Source organism: Nerophis lumbriciformis, linkage group LG38 (assembly GCF_033978685.3).
Source record: "Nerophis lumbriciformis linkage group LG38, RoL_Nlum_v2.1, whole genome shotgun sequence".
Lineage (NCBI taxonomy): Eukaryota > Metazoa > Chordata > Actinopteri > Syngnathiformes > Syngnathidae > Nerophis > Nerophis lumbriciformis.
In genome coordinates, this window is record NC_084585.2 from 14,356,899 (window position 1) to 14,380,326 (window position 23,428).

A 23,428-nucleotide genomic window follows, 5' to 3' on the forward strand; every position below is an offset into this window, starting at 1 on the left:
CTTAAGGAGCTTCAAAGATGGCAAGAACAAGTTTATCTCTTCAGGGAAGATGTTCTAGTAGTCACATGATCAACAACTACGCTGTAATTATTATGTAATTAACAAAACTGTAGACTTTATTGGAGATCAGGGAAACACCAAAAACCCATAGTACCAGCATTGTTTGGTTCGCAAAGACAACACTAACCCTGACCTTAGTTTGAACCTATGCCCCTAAATCCCTAACCCTGCTTCTGACTTCTAGCCCGCGTCCTAATCTGAACCTAAGGCTGGGCGATGATATGATCGTGATATTACAATGGATTACAATGATCAGTTATAAGCATATATTAAACTCCATCAAACATCAGTCAACCTTTTCCAACTCCACTTCCGGTTACAATCCGCAGAAGTAAACACAGGTATAAACGCAATGACCAAAGTTGGATCCAAGTTCTCAGCAAAATAAACTATATGTGTATGAAATTTGTTACATTTTTTCCCAGATTCCGTTTTTCCATTTAAATCTAGATTTCTACATTTTTTACTTGTTACACGTATTTCACCACCATAGTCTGTGTGTTAGGTTAGGGTTGTACGGTATACCGGTATTAGTATAGTACCGCGATACTAATGAATCATTTTCAGTACTATACCACCTCTAAAAAGTACCGATCCACGTCGTCGTCACGTCGTGTCATTGCTGGTTTACGAGCAAACGAGCATGTTCGGCAGCGCACAATCACAAAGTACTTACAAGCGTATTTCACCACCATAGTCTGTGTGTGGGTTAGGGTTGTACGGTATACCGGTATTAGTATAGTACCGCGATACTAATGAATCATATTCAGTACTATACCACCTCTAAATAGTACAGATCCATGTCGTCGTCACGTCGTGTCATTGCTGGTTTACAAGCAGACGAGCATGTTTGGCAGCGCACAATCACAAAGTACTTACAAGCGTATTTCACCACCATAGTCTGTGTGTGGGTTAGGGTTGTACGGTATACCGGTATTAGTATAGTACCGCGATACTAATGAATCATATTCAGTACTATACCACCTCTAAAAAGTACCGATCCACGTCGTCGTCACGTCGTGTCATTGCTGGTTTACGAGCAAACGAGCATGTTTGGCAGCGCTCAATCACAGACTACTTACAAGCGTATTTCACCACCATAATCTGTGTGTGGGTTAGGTTTGTACGGTATACCGGTATTAGTATAGTACCGCGATACTAATTAATCATATTCGGTACTATACCGCCTCTAAAAAGTTTTGATCCACGTCGTCGTCACGTCGTGTCATTGCTGGTTTACGAGCAGACGAGCATGTTCGGCAGCGCACAATCACAAAGTACTTACAAGCGTATTTCACCACCATAGTCTGTGTGTGGGTTAGGGTTGTACGGTATACCGGTATTAGTATAGTACCGCGATACTAATGAATCATATTCAGTACTATACCACCTCTAAAAAGTACAGATCCATGTCGTCGTCACGTCGTGTCATTGCTGGTTTACGAGCAGACGAGCATGTTCGGCAGCGCACAATCACAAAGTACTTACAAGCGTATTTCACCACCATAGTCTGTGTGTGGGTTAGGGTTGTACGGTATACCGGTATTAGTATAGTACCGCGATACTAATGAATCATATTCAGTACTATACCACCTCTAAAAAGTACCGATCCACGTCGTCGTCACGTCGTGTCATTGCTGGTTTACGAGCAAACGAGCATGTTCGGCAGCGCTCAATCACAGACTACTTACAAGCGTATTTCACCACCATAGTCTGTGATTGGGTTAGGGTTGTACGGTATACCGGTATTAGTATAGTACCGCGATACTAATGAATCATTTTCAGTACTATACCACCTCTAAAAAGTACCGATCCACGTCGTCGTCACGTCGTGTCATTGCTGGTTTACGAGCAAACGAGCATGTTTGGCAGCGCTCAATCACAGACTACTTACAAGCGTATTTCACCACCATAATCTGTGTGTGGGTTAGGTTTGTACGGTATACCGGTATTAGTATAGTACCGCGATACTAATTAATCATATTCGGTACTATACCGCCTCTAAAAAGTTTTGATCCACGTCGTCGTCACGTCGTGTCATTGCTGGTTTACGAGCAGACGAGCATGTTCGGCAGCGCACAATCACAAAGTACTTACAAGCGTATTTCACCACCATAGTCTGTGTGTGGGTTAGGGTTGTACGGTATACCGGTATTAGTATAGTACCGCGATACTAATGAATCATATTCAGTACTATACCACCTCTAAAAAGTACAGATCCATGTCGTCGTCACGTCGTGTCATTGCTGGTTTACGAGCAGACGAGCATGTTCGGCAGCGCACAATCACAAAGTACTTACAAGCGTATTTCACCACCATAGTCTGTGTGTGGGTTAGGGTTGTACGGTATACCGGTATTAGTATAGTACCGCGATACTAATGAATCATATTCAGTACTATACCACCTCTAAAAAGTACCGATCCACGTCGTCGTCACGTCGTGTCATTGCTGGTTTACGAGCAAACGAGCATGTTCGGCAGCGCACAATCACAAAGTACTTACAAGCGTATTTCACCACCATAGTCTGTGTGTGGGTTAGGGTTGTACGGTATACCGGTATTAGTATAGTACCGCGATACTAATTAATCATATTCGGTACTATACCGCCTCTAAAAAGTTTTGATCCACGTCGTCGTCACGTCGTGTCATTGCTGGTTTACGAGCAAACGAGCATGTTTGGCAGCGCTCAATCACAGACTACTTACAAGCGTATTTCACCACCATAGTCTGTGTGTGGGTTAGGGTTGTACGGTATACCGGTATTAGTATAGGTCCGCGATACTAATGAATCATATTCAGTACTATACCACCTCTAAAAAGTATCGATCCACGTCGTCGTCACGTCGTGTCATTGCTGGTTTACGAGCAGACGAGCATGTTCGGCAGCGCACAATCACGGAGTACTTACAAGCATTTCAGCATTATGTTTGTGTTCCATTACAGCAAGTGTGTTTATCCTAAACATTCCTATCACTTCATTTTACACATTTTGTTGGGAGGGACATATACCGCATTAACGTTGTACCGTGGCCTTAATACTGTCTTAATATCGTACCATGAGATTTTGATATTGTTACATCCCTATGTGATTTAAATTGAAATGGGATGATATTAATAAATTAATTGTGATTGTTTTTTTTTTTGCCATATCGCAAACTTCCTCACACCTTAGATTCCGCAGCCTCCGTAGCGGAACCTCGAGGTTCTGTAATAGCTTCTTCCCTCAGGCCGTAAGACTCTTGAACGCATCATAAAACAGGTAAAAGCCAGTAAATTAGAATATTTTGAAAAACTTGATTTATTTCAGTAATTGCATTCAAAAGGTGTAACTTGTACATTATATTTATTCATTGCACACAGACTGATGCATTCAAATGTTTATTTCATTTAATTTTGATGATTTGAAGTGGCAACAAATGAAAATCCAAAATTCCGTGTGTCACAAAATTAGAATATTACTTAAGGCTAATACAAAAAAGGGATTTTTAGAAATGTTGGCCAACTGAAAAGTATGAAAATGAAAAATATGAGCATGTACAATACTCAATACTTGGTTGGAGCTCCTTTTGCCTCAATTACTGCGTTAATGCGGCGTGGCATGGAGTCGATGAGTTTCTGGCACTGCTCAGGTGTTATGAGAGCCCAGGTTGCTCTGATAGTGGCCTTCAACTCTTCTGCGTTTTTGGGTCTGGCATTCTGCATCTTCCTTTTCACAATACCCCACAGATTTTCTATGGGGCTAAGGTCAGGGGAGTTGGCGGGCCAATTTAGAACAGAAATACCATGGTCCGTAAACCAGGCACGGGTAGATTTTGCGCTGTGTTTTTTTGCGCATTTCTAAAAATCCCTTTTTTGTATTAGCCTTAAGTAATATTCTAATTTTGTGACACACGGAATTTTGGATTTTCATTTGTTGCCACTTCAAATCATCAAAATTAAATGAAATAAACTTTTGGATGCATCAGTCTGTGTGCAATGAATAAATATAATGTACAAGTTACACCTTTTGAATGCAATTACTGAAATAAATCAAGTTTTTCAAAATATTCTAATTTACTGGCTTTTACCTGTAATCCCTTAATTTCCCCCCAAAAATGGATGAACTCGCTGGAATATAAAGACAATATAACATACATCCATAAACGTGAATGCATATGCAAAAGTGCAATATATTTATCTGTACAGTAATCTATTTATTTATATCTGCACCTTATTGCTCTTTTATCCTGCACTACAAGGAGCGGCATAGCTCGGTTGGTAGAGCGGCCGTGCCAGCAACTATCGGGTTGCAGGTTCGATTCCTGCTTCCGCCATCCTAGTCGCTGCCGTTGTGTCCACTTTACCCACGTGCTCCCAGTGCCACCTACACTGGTTTAAATGTAACTTAGATATTGGGTTTCACTATGTAAAGCGCTTTGAGTCACTAGAGAAACGCGCTATATAAATATAATTCACTTCACTTCACTAATGCAACAAAATGTCGTTCTTATCTGTACTGTAAAGTTCAAATTTGAATGACAATAAAAGGAAGTCTACCCCTAACCCTAACCCCAGCCATAAGCCTTTTCCCATATTTTACTTAGATTGCAGAATGCTGAGAATGCTCCAGCAACCCCGCCACCCCGAAAGGGACAAGCGGTAGAAAATGGATGGATGGGATGGAAGTTTAAAAGACGGTCATTTCATTGTGTTTTATTGTCAATGTCGTCTAGATATGAAGCACATAGAACACACATGCAGGCTCTGTTTTGTTGTGTCCAGCTTGCTTTGACTTTGTGACGGCCCACTAATGGTTATCGTATCAAAGGTCACGCCCATTACGTTGTCCTGAGGCTTGGACAACATGTAATGCTTCGACACGCTTTGACCTTTGACCTCGTCACAATGTGTGCCAGCTGTGACCTTCCTCAGTCTGTCATTGCGAACATGGACACACTTTGACCCCTCCTGATTAATGCGGAGGCAAACCCCTCTCTTGTCCCTCGGGAAGTATTTGGCTTCATACTTTGCAACGCATCCTGATGCCAACTCAGCATCTTTCTATCCGTAAACGGTCGCCATTAGCAATGACAGCAATGAGGAAAGCTCAGCATGCTAAACAAATTATTAACTTGTCAAACTCATTTTAGATGGGGGGCCACATGGAGAAAAATCTACTCCCAAGTGGGCCGGATTGGTAAAGTCACGGCACGATAACTTAAAAATAAAGACAACTTCAGATTGTTTTCTTTGTTTAAAAATACAACAAGCACCTTCTGAAAATGTACTAATCATATTGTTGTTGGTTTTTTTACATTTAAATGTTGCATTTGTCGTTATTTATACTTTCTAAAAAAATTATATGATAATGTTCATCAGTCAACTCATTGGTGTTAATTGTCAATCTATCAAGATAAAGATAATAATATCAAAATGAAATTACAGGATGTTATTTATGTAGTTTGATCATTTTCCTCGACTGGTGCACTAAGATCATGTGGTTTATTTTTTTACATCTGTAGCAACATCTACAAATAATTGCTATTGTGACATCTAGTGGACACATTTAGAACAGCAGTTTCTTTCATTCAAACATTTTGGCTAATTTTTAGACTTAGACTTAGACTTCCTTTTTATTGTCATTCAAATTTGGACTTTACAGCACAGATAAGAACGAATTTTTGTTACATAAGCTCATGGTAGTGCAGGATAAAAAAGCAATAAGGTGCATATATAAATAAATAAATATATATAAATAATATATATATATATATATATATATATATATATATATATATATATATATATATATATATATATATATATATATATATAAATATATATAAATAAATAAATAGATTGCTGTACAGATAAATATATTGCACTTTTTCACATGCGTCCACGTTTATGGATGTATGTTATATTGTCTTTTTGATTCCAGCGAGTTAATCCATTTTGGGGGGTGTTGAGGGGATTATTTAATTATGATGCGTTCAAGAGTCTTACGGCTTGAGGGAAGAAGCTGTTCCAGAACCTGGAGGTTCTGCTTCGGAGGCTGCGGAACCTCTTTTTAGAGTCCAGCAGTGAAAACAGTCCTTGGTGGGGGTGGGAGGAGTCTTTGCAGATTTTCTGAGCTCTGGTCAGGCAGCGGCTTTTTGCTATCTCCTGGATAGGAGGAGCAAACTCATCCAGCGGACCGGATAAAACCTGAATCTATCATTAAAGACATAATTTTTTTCCAAATGGCCTTACCTTTTCCACCGAATTCCTGGCGTTTTTGTCAAAGCGAAATTAGCAATCTGTTCCACTGGGCTCCGACCTACTGCCAGACAGTCAGATTATCCTGAAAGATTAGCTTCTTTATTTCCACTGCAGGATTAAGATGGCCGCCATGGTTGGGGATTCAGTTGGCTGCTGTTCACTGTTTGGCTTCTTCTAAATCTGATTTAGCTAACGTAGTTTGAGTCTTTGTAGGCTGAAGAGGAGTTTGATTTATTGTTAATCCTGGCCGGATCTGATTATTTGGCTCTGTCTCCCGAGTGTTTATATTTGTGGGATTGAGGAATGGCACGGTACATCCGTGTGTGTGTGTGTGTGTGTGTGTGTGTGTGTGTGTGTGTGTGTGTGTGTGAGCGTCTGTTAGTACATTTCACATGCACTAGATAAGTCGGATTTCTCAAATCAATGTATGTCTTCTATTTTCACACGTGTATGTAAAGTGCCTGTTTGCATGCACTATCGCTAATACAACCGCCGTGGTCCTTTTAACTCATTTAGTTATGTAGAATTATGCGGGGCTGGCAAGTTTCAGAAAATGACAAAAGTGAGACTTGAGTAGGTTGATGTATTTGAAAACAAATTGGTCTTTTTTTTAACACCAATTTGGCCTGTTTTAACGTTGATTTAAACTTTCATTCATTCATGTATTTATTTGACAGGTACAGTACTAGGGTTGTACGGTATACCGGTATTAGTATAGTACCGTGATACTAATTAATCATTTTTGGTACTATACCGTCTCTGAAACGAACCGGTGCCGCGCCCGCGTCAAATTCACGTCGTGTCATTGCTGGTTTATGAGCAGAGGAGCATGTTCGGCAGCACACAATCACAGAGTACTTACAAACAGACACAGTGTGTAGACAGAAAAGGGAGAACGGACGCATTTGGTTTAAAAACTAACGATAAAGCTGAAGTTTTAACACTGAAACGCCCTCAGGAAGAGGTGCTTTAAGACATGGCTAGCTAGCTAGCGGCTAACGTCCGTCCGCCGTCTGCAGTGTTTTAGCTACTTCTAAATCACTAATCCTGGTCTCCATGGCGACAAATAAAGTAAGTTTCTTACAAGTATCATCCCTGCAGGACGAGGAATAGCTAAACATGCTTCACTACAAAAAATGTAAACAAACGCCATAGTTGGATCTACACCTGACATCCACTGTAATGATAACAAGTAAAGTAGCTTATCTAGTCGATACTACTGTGATTACGTCGATATTTTTTGACATCACAACAACATATTTCGTTTTTTTTAAATGTATATTATGCTTATAAACTCAGGAAATATGTCCCTGGACACATGAGGACTTTGAATATGACCAATGTATGATCCTGTAATTACTTGGTATCGGATTGATACCCACATTTGTGGTATCATCCAAAACTAATGTAAAGTATCAAACAACAGACGAGTGAGTGATTATTACATTTTAACAGAAGTGTAGATATAACATGTTAAAAGACAAAGTAAGCAGATATTAACAGGAAATGAACAAGTAGATTAATAATTCATTTTCTACCACTTGTCCTTAATAATATTGACAAAATAATAGAATGATAAATGACACAATATGTTACTGCATATGTCAACAGACTAAATTAGAAGCCTTTGTTTGCTTACTTACTACTAAAAGACAAGTTGTCTTGTATGTTCACCATTTTATTTAAGGACAAACTTGCAATAAGAAACATATGTTTAATGTACCGTAAGATTTTTTGTTAAAATAAAGCCAATAATGCAATTTTTGTGGTCTCCTTTATTTAGAAAAGTACCAAAAAGTATCAAAACAATTTTGGTACCGGTACCAGTACTAAAATATTGGTATCCCGGTACCAGTACTAAAATATTGGTATCGGGACAACACTAAGTGGGAGTCACAAAAAGTGAGCTAAAAAACTGCAAATTATAATTAAAACTGTAAATTAATTATCTTATTTATATTCTTAGTTTAGTTGTATTGTTTTTTGTTCTACATTGTCAAGTGTTAGTAATTTGTCATTTAATCATAAGACTGAAGGGTTGTGATATTCACGAATGAACCAAATCTATTGACTGACTCATTCACATTCAATGAACGACAGGTTTATTTTTATTTGAAGCGTGACAGTGACAAAACATTTACATTCATCTCCAGTGATGGGCAAGCTACTTGGAAAATGCAGTAAGCGAAGCTACAAGTTAAGTCAAGGGACTCACGGCAGCAGCGGCTGTTTGTTGAGGACATTAGCTGCAGAGTGATACGCGCTTTAATGTTTCCAAAACATCCCAAAAAGTAGATTTTTTGCAAGTCGCTTTGGAGAAAGAATGTCACTTAGAGGAGTTGGAAAGTCAGTAAGTTTAGCGAGAAAGTCGCCACACTCCGTTTAAGAAGAGAGAGTCAAACACAAATACAAATAGACGGAGTAGACATTGAAAGGGTAAACACATTTGGGTGTAATAATAGATGATAAAATTAATTGGAAATCTCATGTAAAAAATATACAACATAAAGTAGCAAGAAACACGTCAATAATGAATAAAGCAAAATATGTTCTGAACCAAAAATCACTTCATATTCTTTACTGCTCGCTAGTGTTACCATATCTGAGTTATTGTGCAGAAATATGGGGAAATAACTACAAATGTGCGCTTCATTCACTAACTGTGTTACTAAAAAGATCAATTAGAATTAAAGCTGCAAGCAGCGTTGGACGGGCCCGCGTATTTGGCAGGTGCTAGTCCTAAGTGTCCCAATACTTTTGTCTACTTTTAGTCTGAAGTGTCCCAAGACTTTTGTCTAGTGTACCTACCTTGTCTGCATTGTGTGGGCACGTTGGTGCTTCCTGCTTTTAAGCAGCCATCTTAAAAAAACAGCAGCGCAGCATCATCAGCGCAGCGGCTCTTTGAAGGCTCATAAAATCAAAACCGGAGAAGTTATAAAAAAAGCGCTTCTGTTGTTGTATTCACAAGGGTTGAATCTCTCTCCTGTGTAATTTTGAAGGCGAAACAACAAACGCGCTCAGAGGAGTTCGTTTTTGAAGGAAGGTGACCGGTTTTTACAAAAAATTTGTTTTGAAGGGGGAGTAGCAAACTTCCTGTTGATTTTTGCTGGGGGTTGACAGTTTATGAAATGTAGGTCTAAGTGAGACCTACGGAGAGGTTTTTGTTTCATGTCTCTCCGACCTTCCCAGTGGGAGTTACAGGCAGTTTTGTAATTTTTTTCTTCCGAGGAGCAGTTTTTTATCAGTTTTATTCAAAAATTGCTGTAGAGCGCAATTTTTGAATTTGGGGTTAGGTTTTTTTATTAGATCACAGTTTTTGCCAGTCCTGATGTGTGTGTTCAGTTTGGTGAGTTTTGAAGCATGTTAAGGGGGTCATATTACAGCGCAAAGAGGCAAAAGTGACTGTTTTTAGTACTTTTTTGTCTTGAAGGGGGAATTGCCAACTTCCTGTTGATTTTAGCCCGAGGATGTACAATTATGAGAACTAGGTCTAAGTCAGACCTACATAGAGGATTTTGTTTCATGTTTTTCCGACCTTCCTAGTGGGAGTTACAGGCAGTCTAGTTTTTGTTTTTCCTAGGGGGCGCTAGAGCGCAATTTTTATTTTTGGGGTTTGGTTTTTTCATCAAAAGGCAATTTTCGCAGGTCCTGATGTGTGGGTCAAATTTGGTGAGTTTTGAAGCATGCTAAGTGGGTCAAATTAGTGTTCAAAGAGGCGGCGGTAGAATAAAGAAAGAATAAAGAATAAATAATAAAACGTTACAATAACAATAGGTCCTTATGTCCCATTGCATAAGGACTCCCCACAGGGAGTCCTTTTGCAATTGGCCATTGCGAGCCCTAATAATACATAATGTTGGATATAGAGAACATACAACCTTTTATTTATTGAATCACAAATATTGGAATTCAACAATATGGTGCATTTGCAAACATGTCAAATGATGTACAAAGCAAACTATAACCTGATACCCAAGAATGTACAACAATTTTTCTCAACAAGAGGAGAAATATAACCTTAGAAGAAAATCTAATTTAAAACATTTGTATGCTCGTACAACACTTAAAACGCTTAGCATATCAGTATGTGACGGCGTGGCGCGGTTGAGAGAGTGGCCAACCTGAGGGTTCCTGGTTCAATCCCCACCTACTAACAACCTCGCCACGTCCGTTGTGTCCTTGAGCAAGACACTTCACCCTTGCTCCTGATGGGTCGTGGTTAGGGCCTTGCATGGCCATCAGTGTGTGAATGTGTGTGTGAATGGGTGAATGTGGAAATAGTGTCAAAGCGCTTTGAGTACCTTGAAGGTAGAAAAGCTATAAAGTTAAAGTACCAATGATTGTCACACACACACTAGGTGTGGCAAAATTATTCTCTGCATTTGACCCATCACCCTTGATCACCCCCTGGGAGCTGAGGGGAGCAGTGGGCAGCAGCGGTGGATGCGCCCGGGAATCATTTCAAGTATAACCCTTTTTTTTCCCATTAAATTATGGAATGGATTAAGCAAAGAAATTAAAAAAAAGCACCAATATGATTCAGTTTAAGACACTGTTCAAACTAAGTGTTCACAAAGTACACAGAACAAGAATTATGATGAACATCTTGAACAATTTTTTTATTTTCTATTCTATTTTATTGAGACAAATATTATTTATTTATTTAATATTTGTTTACTTACTATTGTATGTTATTTATTTGTTCACTGTTCTGTTACAGAGAACAAGGAAATAGGATAAAATTGCTATGGTATGAAAAGGGGTAGGATTACATAAACTCAGTTTCTTCCTACTCCTTTTCGGACGTGCTGCAATGAAACAACTGGGAATATGTGATGAATTACATTGTATTGTATGCATGTTCGAAATAAACTGAAACTGAACTGAAGCGGGTATGAAAGAGAGACGCGGCAGACCTGCCGTGTCGTTGCTTCTGATTGGTTAATATTGCGTGGTGCCTTCTGTGGTTGGTTAGATTAAGGCATAGAGGATGGATGGCGTGGTCTGGGATTGGTTATCTCGATATACCTACTTGAACTACGGCAAGCTGCAAGGACCAAAATGTATTATTATGAAAAAAATAAATATAGAGTAGTGAATGGAGAAATATGTCAGCGTGAGAAATGTCAAGTGTGGCGTGTGGCGTTCAAATGCGTGACTGTCACGCTCAAAGCTGTAATTATGGTTAACTGGATAATGCCGCATGCTAATATCATAGGACTAATAGCTGTCACTTCCATAATCTCTCAAGTCTAACATATAACCAGAGAAGGATAGATTAGCTAAAAATTGTACTTAAGTAAAACTACTGTTACTTTAGAGTAAGACTCAAGTTAAAATAAAACAACTACTTTTGCAAGAGTAAGTATTCAGTGAAACAAACTACTCTAATACTGAGTAGCTGTGTGTGTGTGTGTGTGTGTGTGAGTGTGTGTGTGCCAAAGAGACACAACTACAGCATGTGTATTTTACAATCACTTATGACGTTACCACAGGGCTAACGTTGGGATATGCACGGCTAAATCATAAAAAAAAGACCATCTACAAATAACTGCAACATGTTTTCTCTAGTTGGAAGTGGAATTCTCATAGGTTGAAATGTGAGAATTTGTAGTGACACATGATATACGTGTTATTTTTCATAGTTTGTAAGTAAACATGGAAGAGTTGTGAAGTTGTGGCACTTGGAGTGTGGTTTGAGTGCGGTCAGCCTCTTTTTAATTGGTGAAATGGAGTCAAAGGTCACTAGTGCTCACGTTGGATTGGTGAAAGAGAGTCATGTGAGTCTCTATAACTAGCCAAAAAATACAGTATATTGCCAGAAGTGTTTGGCCACCCATCCAAATGATGAGAATCAGGTGTCCTAATCACTTGGCCCGGCCACAGGTGTATAACTTCAAGCACTTAGGCATGGAGACTGTTTCTACAAACATTTGTGAAGGAATGGGCCACTCTCAGTGATTTCCAGCGTGGAACTGTCATAGGATGCCACCTGTGCAACAAATCCAGTCGTGAAATTTCCTCGCTCCTAAATATTCCAAAGTTAACTGTCGACTTTATTATAAGAAAATGGAAGAGTTTGGGAACAACAGCAATTCAGCCACGAAGTGGTAGGCCACATAAACTGACAGAGAGGAGTCAGAGTATGCTGAAGTGCATTGTGCAAAGAGGTCGCCGACTTTCTGCACAGTCAGTTGCTACAGAGCTCCAAACTTCATGTGACCTTCCAATTAGCCCACGTACAGTACGCAGAGAGCTTCATGGAATGGGTTTCCATGGCCGAGCAGTCCAATGCAAAGCGTGGGATGCAGTGATGTAAAGCACGTCGCCACTGGACTCTAGAGCAGTGGAGACGCCTTCTCTGGATTGATGAATCACGCTTTTCCATCTGGTAATCTAATGGACGAGTCTGGGTTTGGAGGTTGCCAGGAGAACGGTACATTTTGGACTGCATTGTGCCGAGTGGGAAATTTGGTGGAGGAGGAATTATGGTGTGGGGTTGTTTTTCAAGAGTTGGGCTTGACTACTTAGTTCCAGTGAAAGTAACATTGAATGCTGTAGGATACCAAAACATTTTGGACAATTCCATGCTTCCAACCTTGTGGGAACAGTTTGGAGCGGGCCCCTTCTTCTTCCAACATGACTGTGCACCAGTGCACAAAGCAAGGTCCATAAAGTCATTGGTGACAGAGTCTGGTGTGGATGAACTTGACTGGCCTGCACAGAGTCCTGACCTGAACCCGATAGAACACCTTTGGGATGAATTAGAACGGAGACTGAGAGCCAGGCCTTCTCGACCAACATCAGTGTGTGACCTCACCAATGCGCTTTTGGAAGAATGGTCGAAAATTCCTATAAACACACCCTGCATCCTTGTGGACAGCCTTCCCAGAAGAATTGAAGCTGTAATAGCTGCAAAAGATGGACCGACATCATATTGAACCCTATGGGTTAGGAATGGGATGGCACATCAAGTTCATATGTGAGTCAAGGCAGGTGGCCAAATACTTTTGGCAATATAGTGTATGTCTTTGCAAGCAGAAATCAATAAATTATAAATAAATATAATTATGATTAAATAAATGTAGTGTTTAGATTGAAACTCAATGTAAGTGAAAATAGTGTTTGCTCTTCACAAAAATACTAAATACTGAAATATGTTGCATTAAAACTACCCTGACAAGTACAATTTACCTAAAAAAGTGACTTAATTAAATGTAACAGAGTAAATGTAGATTGTTTCTACGCAATATAACTTTCCACGTCTTTTCTAATCTTCTAGATTTTTTTTTTAATCATATACTTTAAAAACATTGGCTTTATTTCAGTTCCTGTACATTTAATTTGTATCCTTATTGATGTAAACTCTGGCTTTATCTTCATAGATTGTGAGTTTAATGTTGATAAAGACTCGATAAAAGAGTTCAAACAAGCACAAAAACAAGTCATGTACGATACAGGATGATCAACTGGGCTTTTTCTTGAAGGGTGAAGACTACTTAAATTTCCTAATGTGTAATACCTTCATACTTACGTATCTGGTGGAAGGATATGTTTCATATTATAAGTCAATGCCTTGGTTTCAATGACTTCAAGGCCGCTTCCAGGCTAATGTCTCATATCCTGTGATCCTGTTGATCTGAGGGCGGGGCCAGACATCACTTATGCACCTCCTCTCTGAAGACTTCCAAATGTCAGTCTGCAGCGGTCTTATCCAGAAATGGTAGATTACTTTACAGGATTTGCTCTTTAAATCAAAACAGAGACTCTTAAACCCTCAGGATCCGCAGGGAGTCCGCAGAAGGCAGCCACACGTGGACACGATATCTTCGACTTTGTGGAATGCCGCCGCCGCTGATCCGACTGCGTCCTGCTGCTTGAAGCCCTCCTGTTGCCAGAAATTTAAAAAAAGTATCAACACAATCCCGTATCAGGGGGCTTTATCTGTCATGGCCTCGTCTAATCTGCTCTCATTGGGCTAATCTTACATGGACATAAATCCTTTGGTCATGCAACTTTGTGCGTTAAGTTTACTTGTAAGGATATCCCATTTGTTTAGATCGAGGAGATTTTTGGGCTTGATATTAGGGATGGGCGATTTGGCCTAAAATCTATATCGCGATATACTTAATATTGCAGTCTCCTGTGCTAACTATATATATACCCCATAAACACATTTTGTAATTTCCTGTTTTATTGTTTTCTCGAATCTATTTGCTAATTTACTGGTAATATCTGGTTAGTTTCTCTTCTAACATGGTTCTATCGACACTTCTGTTAAAATGTAATACCGTATTTTTCGGACTATAGGTCGCAGTTTTTTTCATAGTTTGGCCGGGGGTGCGACTTATACTCAGGAGCGACTTAAGTGTGAAATTATTAACACATTAACGTAAAATATCAAATATTATTATTTAGCTCATTCACGTAAGAGACTAGACGTATAAGATTTCATGGGATTTAGCGATTAGGAGTGACAGACTGTTTGATAAACGTATAGCATGTTCTATATGTTATTGTTATTTGAATGACTCTTACCATAATATGTTACGTTAACATACCAGGCACGTTCTCAGTTGGTTATTTATGCCTCATATAACGTACACTTATTCAGCCTGTTGTTCACTATTCTTTATTTATTTTAAATTGCCTTTCAAATGTCTATTCTTGGTGTTGGGTTTTATCAAATAAATTTCCCCAAAAAATGCGACTTATACTCTAGTGCGACTAATATATGTTTTTTTCCTTCTTTATTATGCATTTTCGGCAGGTGTGACTTATTCTCCGGTGCGACTTATACTCCGAAAAAATACGGTAATCACTTATTCTTCTGTTGTTTGGATACTTTACTTTAGTTTTGGGTGATACTAAAAATGTGGGTATCAATCTAATTCCAAGTAGTTACAGGGGCATACCAAAGCTGATACTTGAAATCATCGAATGGTTACATTTATGATCACAATTATAAATCAGACAAAAACAGAGTATGGGGGATGTAAAAATACCAACTGAATATTTAAATGATTTCCTTATTCACTTTAAATACATGCACAATTTTGAGCAAAATAAAGTAATTGGTAGTTTTTTAATTATGTTTATTTATTTTACACTCTGATTTTAATTTGTGCCCTTAAAGGCCTACTGAAATGCGATTTTCTTATTTAAACGGGGATAGCAGGTCCATTCTATGTGTCATACTTGATCATTTCGCGATATTGCCATATTTTTGCTGAAAGGATTTAGTAGAGAACATCGATGATAAAGTTTGCAACTTTTGGTCGCTGATAAAAAAGCCTTGCCTGTACAGGAAGTAGCAGACGAGTAGCAGACGAGTAGCGTGACATCACAGGTTGTGGAGCTCCTCACATGTGCACATTGTTTATAATCATGGCCACTAGCAGCGAGAGCGATTCGGACCGAGAAAGCGACGATTTCCCCATTAATTTGAGCGAGGATGAAAGATTTGTGGATGAGGAAAGTGAGAGTGAAGGACTAGAGGGCAGTGGGAGCGATTCAGATAGGGAAGATGCTGTGAAAGGCGGGTGGGACCTGATATTCAGCTGGGAATGACTAAAACAGTAAATAAACACAAGACATATATATACTCTATTAGCCACAACACAACCAGGCTTATATTTAATATGCCACAAATTAATACCGCATAACAAACACCTCCCCCCTCCCGTCCATATAACCCGCCAATACAACTCAAACACCTGCACAACACACTCAATCCCACAGCCCAAAGTACCGTTCACCTCCCCAAAGTTCATACAGCACATATATTTCCCCAAAGTCCCCAAAGTTACGTACGTGACATGCACATAGCGGCACGCACGTACGGGCAAGCGATCAAATGTTTGGAAGCCGCAGCTGCATGCGTACTCACGGTACCGTGTCTGCGCATCCAACTCAAAGTCCTCCTGGTAAGAGTCTCTGTTGTCCCAGTTCTCCACAGGCCAATGGTAAAGCTTGACTGTCATCTTCCGGGAATTTAAACAATGAAACACCGGCTGTGTTTGTGTTGCTGCAGTCGGCCGCAATACACCGCTTCCCACCTACAGCTTTCTTCTTTGCTGTCTCCATTGTTCATTGAATAAATTGCAAAAGATTCACCAACACAGATGTCCAGAATACTGTGGAATTTTGCGATGAAAACAGACGACTTAATAGCTGGCCACCATGCTGTCCCAAAATGTCCTCTACAATCCGTGACGTCACGCACTGACGTCATCATACCGAGACGTTTTCAGCAGGATATTTCGCGTGAAATTTAAAATTGCACTTTAGTAAGCTAACCCGGCCGTATTGGCATGTGTTGCAATGTTAAGATTTCATCATTGATATACAAACTATCAGACTGCGTGGTCGGTAGTAGTGGCTTTCAGTAGGCCTTTAAAGTCCTCCTGTGTACAGGGATGATTTGTAAACATTAACAATAAAAATAATGATGATTAAAAAAAACACAAAGCTAATCACAACGGATGTAACAATGCAATTCAATATTTGTGGTTGCGGATATGATTCAGGGACGATCCAATTTTCTTTAGAACGATTCGATTCGAAACAATTCGGTCAGTTGACATTTTTAGAAAAAAAAAAAAAAAAAAAAATCAGTGTGACTGTGAAATAAAATACTAGATAATGGACATTGCAGGTGAAGTTTCCTATATTCATGGTATTTATTGTAAGGTAATTATGTATACATGAACTATGGACACAAACAAGTAAACAACAATTATTGGCCAATGCATTCACATCTTATTTGAATAAAGTGCAACCAACCCTTTAGGTTGAATTAACAAGAGGAAACATTTTCTGGTCACATTTTAAACACTGAAGCAATTTTCATTAAATTATAGTAACCAACAGTGTAACAGTGGATTTACCTGCTAAATAAAGCTACCCAATCCAGCCATACCGTATCTGTTCTCCGCCTTGACGTCGCTGATGACAGACAGCGTCCCAGGTGTGCGGAAGCATGTATGCTCCCCCATCCCTGTTGATGGTGTCGACCCCTCGCGTCCTAGTTTCCATAACCTCTTTGATCCATATTTTGTATTTCTTTCTTTCTGATTAAATGATTTCTCCTTATGTGCCAGTTCTCGTGTTCCGGAAGTTGGTCCGTTGCCGTAACTTGCTTCACTGTCACTTTCATTGTTTCGGTCGAGTCTTTTGTGGCTTAAAGTTGTGTTGCGGCTTTAAATTATTGTGTTGTGTCATTTGTATTTGTTGTGACTTTTGCAATCGTGCTGTAGCTGAAAGTTTTTGCCTTGTAATTTATGATATTGTCTTGTGGTGTTTGCGTTTGGTATGACTTTTCTCGACTAACATAGGTACCCGCCATATTTAGGCTAAAGGTTTAATGTCCTTATTTTTAAAAGTGCTAAACTTCATATAAAATCTGACATTCTTAAACCCAATGTTTTCTGTTATATAGTATCAATTAAATCGATCGATTTCCTTTTTAAACAATCTGGTAATTTTACGCGAAACAAAATTTGCAGAGCACAAATTGATGTACTTAAAATTTAGGAATATAAATCAATTTATCGATCAGTCGTTACCCCCCTACTAATCACTGTAGTATTGACTATGTACTTATACTACACTTGGCATCGTTACTTTCGATATTCGTAATATTCACCAACCACTGTTTATAATAAAGCTCCTGGTTAGCGGTTAGCACAGGGGTGTCAAACGAACAGGTTTTATCCGGATGAGTTTGCTAAGTATAAAAATGAGCCGACATTTTTGAATGAAAGAAACTGCTATTGTAAATGTGTCCAGTAGATGTCGCAATAACAATTCTTTGTATCTATGTAGATTATGCTGTATATGTAAAACAAATAAACCACATGATGTTAGTACATCAGCACATCCTGTAATTTGATTTTAATATTATTTTTTTATCTTGATAGATTGAAAATGAACACCAATGAGTTGACTGATGAACATTATCACATCATTTATTCAGAAAGTATAAATAACGACAAATAAAGGTAGAATACTATTAACCGCAACATTTAAGTGTAAAAAAACCCAACAACATTATGATTTGTACATTTTCAGAATGTGCTTGTTCTATTTTTAAACAAAGAAAACCATCTGAAGTTGTCTTTATTTTTAAGTTATCGTGCCGTGATTTTACCACTACGGCCCCCGATCTAAAATGACTTTGACACCCCTGGGTTAGCATATCCTCCTACGATGTATAGTATAGCATGTTTAGCTTTTCCTCATCCTCCAGTGATAATGGCGCTTGTAATGAACAAAGTTTATTTTCTGATATTTAAGCAAGGTTTGTAGTCTTGGAATTTGCTCTGCACTGAGGAGAAACATTGCGTTGAGGACACGGTCATCTGCTTGTCGCTATCAAATTCATGGAACACAGCTACAAACCCCATTTCCATATGAGTTGGGAAATTGTGTTAGATGTAAATATAAACGGAATACAATGATTTGCAAATCCTTTTCAACCCATATTCATTTGAATGCACTACAAAGACAAGATATTTGAAGTTCAAACTTATCAACTTTATTTTTTTTTGCAAATAATAATTAACTTAGAATTTCATGGCTGCAACACGTGCCAAAGTAGTTGGGAAAGGGCATGTTCACTATGTTCACTGTGTTACATGGCCTTTCCTTTTAACAACACTCAGTAAACGTTTGGGAACTGAGGAGACACATTTTTTAAGCTTCTCAGGTGGAATTCTTTCCCATTCTTGCTTGATGTACAGCTTAAGTTGTTCAACAGTCCGGGGGTCTCCGTTGTGGTATTTTAGGCTTCATAATGCGCCACACATTTTCAATGGAAGACTGGTCTGGACTACAGGCAGGCCAGTCTAGTACACGCACTCTTTTACTATGAAGTCACGTTGATGTAACACGTGGCTTGGCATTGTCTTGCTGAAATAAGCAGGGGCGTCCATGGTAACGTTGCTTGGATGGCAACATATGTTGCTCCAAAACCTGCATGTACCTTTCAGTATTAATGGCGCCTTCACAGATGTGTAAGTTACCCATGTCTTGGGCACTAATACACCTCCATACCATCACAGATGCTGGCTTTTCAACTTTGCGCCTATGACAATCCGGATGATTCTTTTCCTCTTTGGTCCGGAGGACACGACGTCCACAGTTTCCAAAAACAATTTGAAATGTGGACTCGTCAGACCACAGAACACTTTTCCACTTTGTATCAGTCCATCTTAGATGAGCTCAGGCCCAGCGAAGCCAACTGTTTTTCTGGGTGTTGTTGATAAACGGTTTTCGCCTTGCATAGGAGAGTTTTAACTTGCACTTACAGATGTAGCGACCAACTGTAGTTACTGACAGTGGGTTTCTGAAGTGTTCCTGAGCCCACGTGGTGATATCCTTTACACACTGATGTCACTTGTTGATGCAGTACAGCCTGAGGGATCGAAGGTCACAGGCTTAGCTGCTTACGTGCAGTGATTTCTCCAGATTCTCTGAACCCTTTGATGATATTACGGACCGTAGATGGGGAAATCCCTAAATTCCTTGCAATAGCTGGATGAGAAAGGTTTTTCTTAAACTGTTCAACAATATGCTCACGCATTTGTTGACAAAGTGGTGACCCTCGCCCCATCCTTGTTTGTGAATGACTGAGCATTTCATGGAATCTACTTTTACACCCAATCATGGCACCCACCTGTTCCCAATTTGCCTGTTCACCTTTGTGATGTTCCAAATAAGTGTTTGATGAGCATTCCTCAACTTTATCAGTATTTATTGCCACCTTTCCCAACTTCTTTGTCACGTGTTGCTGGAATCAAATTCTAAAGTTAATGATTATTTGCAGAAAAAAAATGTTTATCAGTTTGAACATCAAATATGTTGTCTTTGTAGCATATTCAACTGAATATGGCTTGAAAATGATTTGCAAATCCTTGTATTCCGTTTATTAACTCATATGGAAACGGGGTTTGTAGATTAGTCATCATGCGTCGTCCCAATATGACGATAGTATTAAAAGCTTTATCGTCAGCCAAATTTATATTATTTATATTGTACATCGTCTATCATGCAAACCTAGTTGATTTCCTTAGTTGGGATCGTTCGGAAAATGTAATAACAATAATAAATATGAGGCTTAATTTCTTTCAGAAAATGTAATCAGTGTTACTGTTCTAATGCTGCAGTGCAATTACTTTGGATGTTTGTTTAACAGTAAGGACTTGAAAATGAGACCCAATGGAAAGAGAAAGCCCCCCCTCTAAATTCTAAAACAAGTTGTTGTTGTACACACAGACTTAGTTTCTCTCAGCGTGTTGCAAATCATTCATTGATTAGTGAAACACACGTAATATCACGTGGCTAATGAGTGTATCTTGTGACCTGTTTAGGTCGCCGTTGTTCACTGATTGACGCTAATTAGGCAGAACCAGCTTTGTGGTGCTGGAGCTTTAAACGAGCTTGTTAGCGCGCCGTCAGTCATGCTACACAAAGCGCCGGATGGCAGTCCAACATATGGCAGCAACAATGTGCGCTTGTTGTGTGACTCGTTTAGGTAAACAGAGTGTGTAAATTGGCACATACAGTAGCTTACACTTTACTTTATATCTTTTATTTCATGACGAGTTGAGCTAAAAAAAAAAAATGTTTTTTTGCAGTCATCTGATGTGTAAAGCGGTAGCCAAGCCGCCACAAAGAAATGAAAGTGTGGGAGAGACTGTTCAGCATGAATGTTTGGGGTGCTCAAAAAGTTTCATTATCATCTGAATTGTGATTTATTCTCATTCTAAATAGATTCAGAATTTTTCCATAATATGTCAGCACTCAGAAGCTTTTGTAACTTGTTACCAAATAATAAATTGTGAGAACTCAAGAATTGTATTGAATCAAGAAACAATTTAGTAACAATATTTCTTACTATAACAATCTACAAGGTTAATATAGTTGGCTTCTCTTTATTCCCCTCTATTTATCTGCTTTCTTTTGTATTACAAGTTATCATTACATATATGTATGGTTGCATTTTAAAACAATTGTATTGTTGATAATACAGGCAATTATTATTATTCATTATAAATAGTGCTATTTCTATTGGTATTTGTATTGCTCCATTTGTAGTGTAATATTGCTCATTGTCATTTCTGTATTATTAATATTTATTTCACTAACTGCTTATTTGCTATCACTTTTACCATTATATATGTGCATATCCTATTTGCTGATGTTGTTCTGTTGTTGTTGTTATTGTTGTGTTTGCTGTTGTTGTTGCCTCTGTCTAATCCCCCTTTTGTCCCCGCAAATTTCCCCTCTGTCTTCCTTTTTTTCTCTTTCTATCCCCTCCTGCTCCGGCCCGGCTGCACCAAATAATAATATAAATCCATTTAATAAAGTCAAATACAAATAAGGCAACAAGAGAAGTATCCCACACTTTTCTCTTCTAAAATACATTTTTACAGCCGATTGGGGCATCTACATCAACAATATGATTTGCCTGAGTAGCTGGACAGGACAAAAAATAAAAAATACAAATACAAATTCATAAATTGAATCACCACTCTAAGAATCGGAAATGAAAGGTGAGTTGTTGTAAGATTCCCGTTCTTAATGAATGTGTCTATTTCCTGGTCATGACGTAATCACGAGCTTGATATGCTCTTCTAGATCAGCAGGTGGTGTTAGCCTTTGTCGGAATTGACAACAGTTTGGAATAGGAATGCAATCAATTATGACTAACTTTTCTTCTGGTCTAATTGTGTCTCCTTCAGATCCGGTCCACGGTCCCCAGAGCGTCAACGTCGTGGACGTCAGGGCCCGTCTGTTGACCATACAGTGGGAGACGTTTGGCTACGCCGTAACACGCTGTCATAGCTACAATCTGACGGTACGACATTACATTACAAACAGTATTTTATCACCCTTATTGTCGAAACGTTATTCTTTATAAGTTATCATTATGTATTAGTATACTTCTTAATGAATAGTTGAGTTGTTGGACTACAGCAGGGGTGTCAAAGTCATTTTAGCTCAGGGGCCGCTTGGAGGAAAATCTATTCCTAAGTGGGCCGCAATGTAAAATCGTGGCATGATAACTTAAAAATAAAGACAACTCCAGGTTGTTTTACTTTGGCTAAAAATTGAACAAGCACATTCTGAAAACGTACAAATCACAATCTGGACAAAACACCTCAAGTTTGTTGAAAATTCTGAGCAAATTGGTGCCGCTTCAAAAAACACAATGAGCTTAAACTTGGTCTTAGTGTTTCTACAAAGCCATGATTAAGTCACAGTCATTCTGGGATTGAACAAAAAACACAACATGTAAACTCCTCGAGGCATCAAATACCTCCTATGTCATGTCCATGTTTCAATCCAGTGCTAACTCAACAAACCATAAGAAACGGAGGTAAGAACTATTCAAACGGTTAAGATCACTTTTCTCGTGTTTGACAGAGACATTTTGGGGGAGTCAGGGTGCCAAATAACGATGTGTTCGAAGCAGAAGACGTAAAACGGCAGGTTTTAAGTTGCATGTGGGTCGAGGAGGAGGAGCCACAGTCACCCTTTACTGTGTACCTCTTGCTTGGTCTCGGTATAAACCGTTTGCTTGCCAAACAGAATTGGAATTGTGACATCCAGTGGACACAATTAGAACAGCAGTTTCTTTCATTAAAAAAAAGCAGCTCATTTTAATACTTGGCAAACTCATCTCACGGGTCGGATAAAACCGGATCAGGCCCGCGTTTGACACCCCTGGACTACAGTCTTTATTTGTCCGTGAGTCTTTATTTTTCATCAAATAATGCTTTGAATTGTTTGCTGTGGAAGAATGAGGACAGGTCCGTCTCCCTCTGCAGGTGCAGTACCAGTACGTCTTCAACCAGCAGGAATTCGCGGCCGAGGAGCTCATCCAGACGTCATCGCGCTACACCCTCAGGGACCTTAGGCCCTTCGTCACGGTGCGACTGCGGCTGGTTCTGGCCAACCCCGAGGGCAGCAAAGAGAGCGAGGAAATCGTTAAGCAAACGGAGGAGGATGGTGAGCGCACACACAACCACATGGTAATCGCCCTGAGAAGGGAGATGTTTGAGTATACAGACACGAGGACATGACTTAGTTCTGCTCACGTCTGTAATGACTGCCAGGAAT

General features: G+C 39.1%; 1 protein-coding gene across 9 annotated transcripts in view; it reads left to right on the forward strand.

The window, feature by feature from the left end:
- The window catches only part of ptprt (protein tyrosine phosphatase receptor type T), a 555,785-nt gene that overhangs the window by 195,641 nt on the left and 336,716 nt on the right, over nt 1-23,428 (forward strand). For all 9 annotated transcript variants that reach the window (XM_061932272.1, XM_061932263.1, XM_061932264.1 and 6 more), the window contains exons 9-10: nt 22,048-22,163; nt 23,137-23,317. In XM_061932272.1, coding sequence (XP_061788256.1) covers nt 22,048-22,163; nt 23,137-23,317 — 297 coding nt within the window. The remainder of the gene's footprint in view (nt 1-22,047; nt 22,164-23,136; nt 23,318-23,428) is intronic.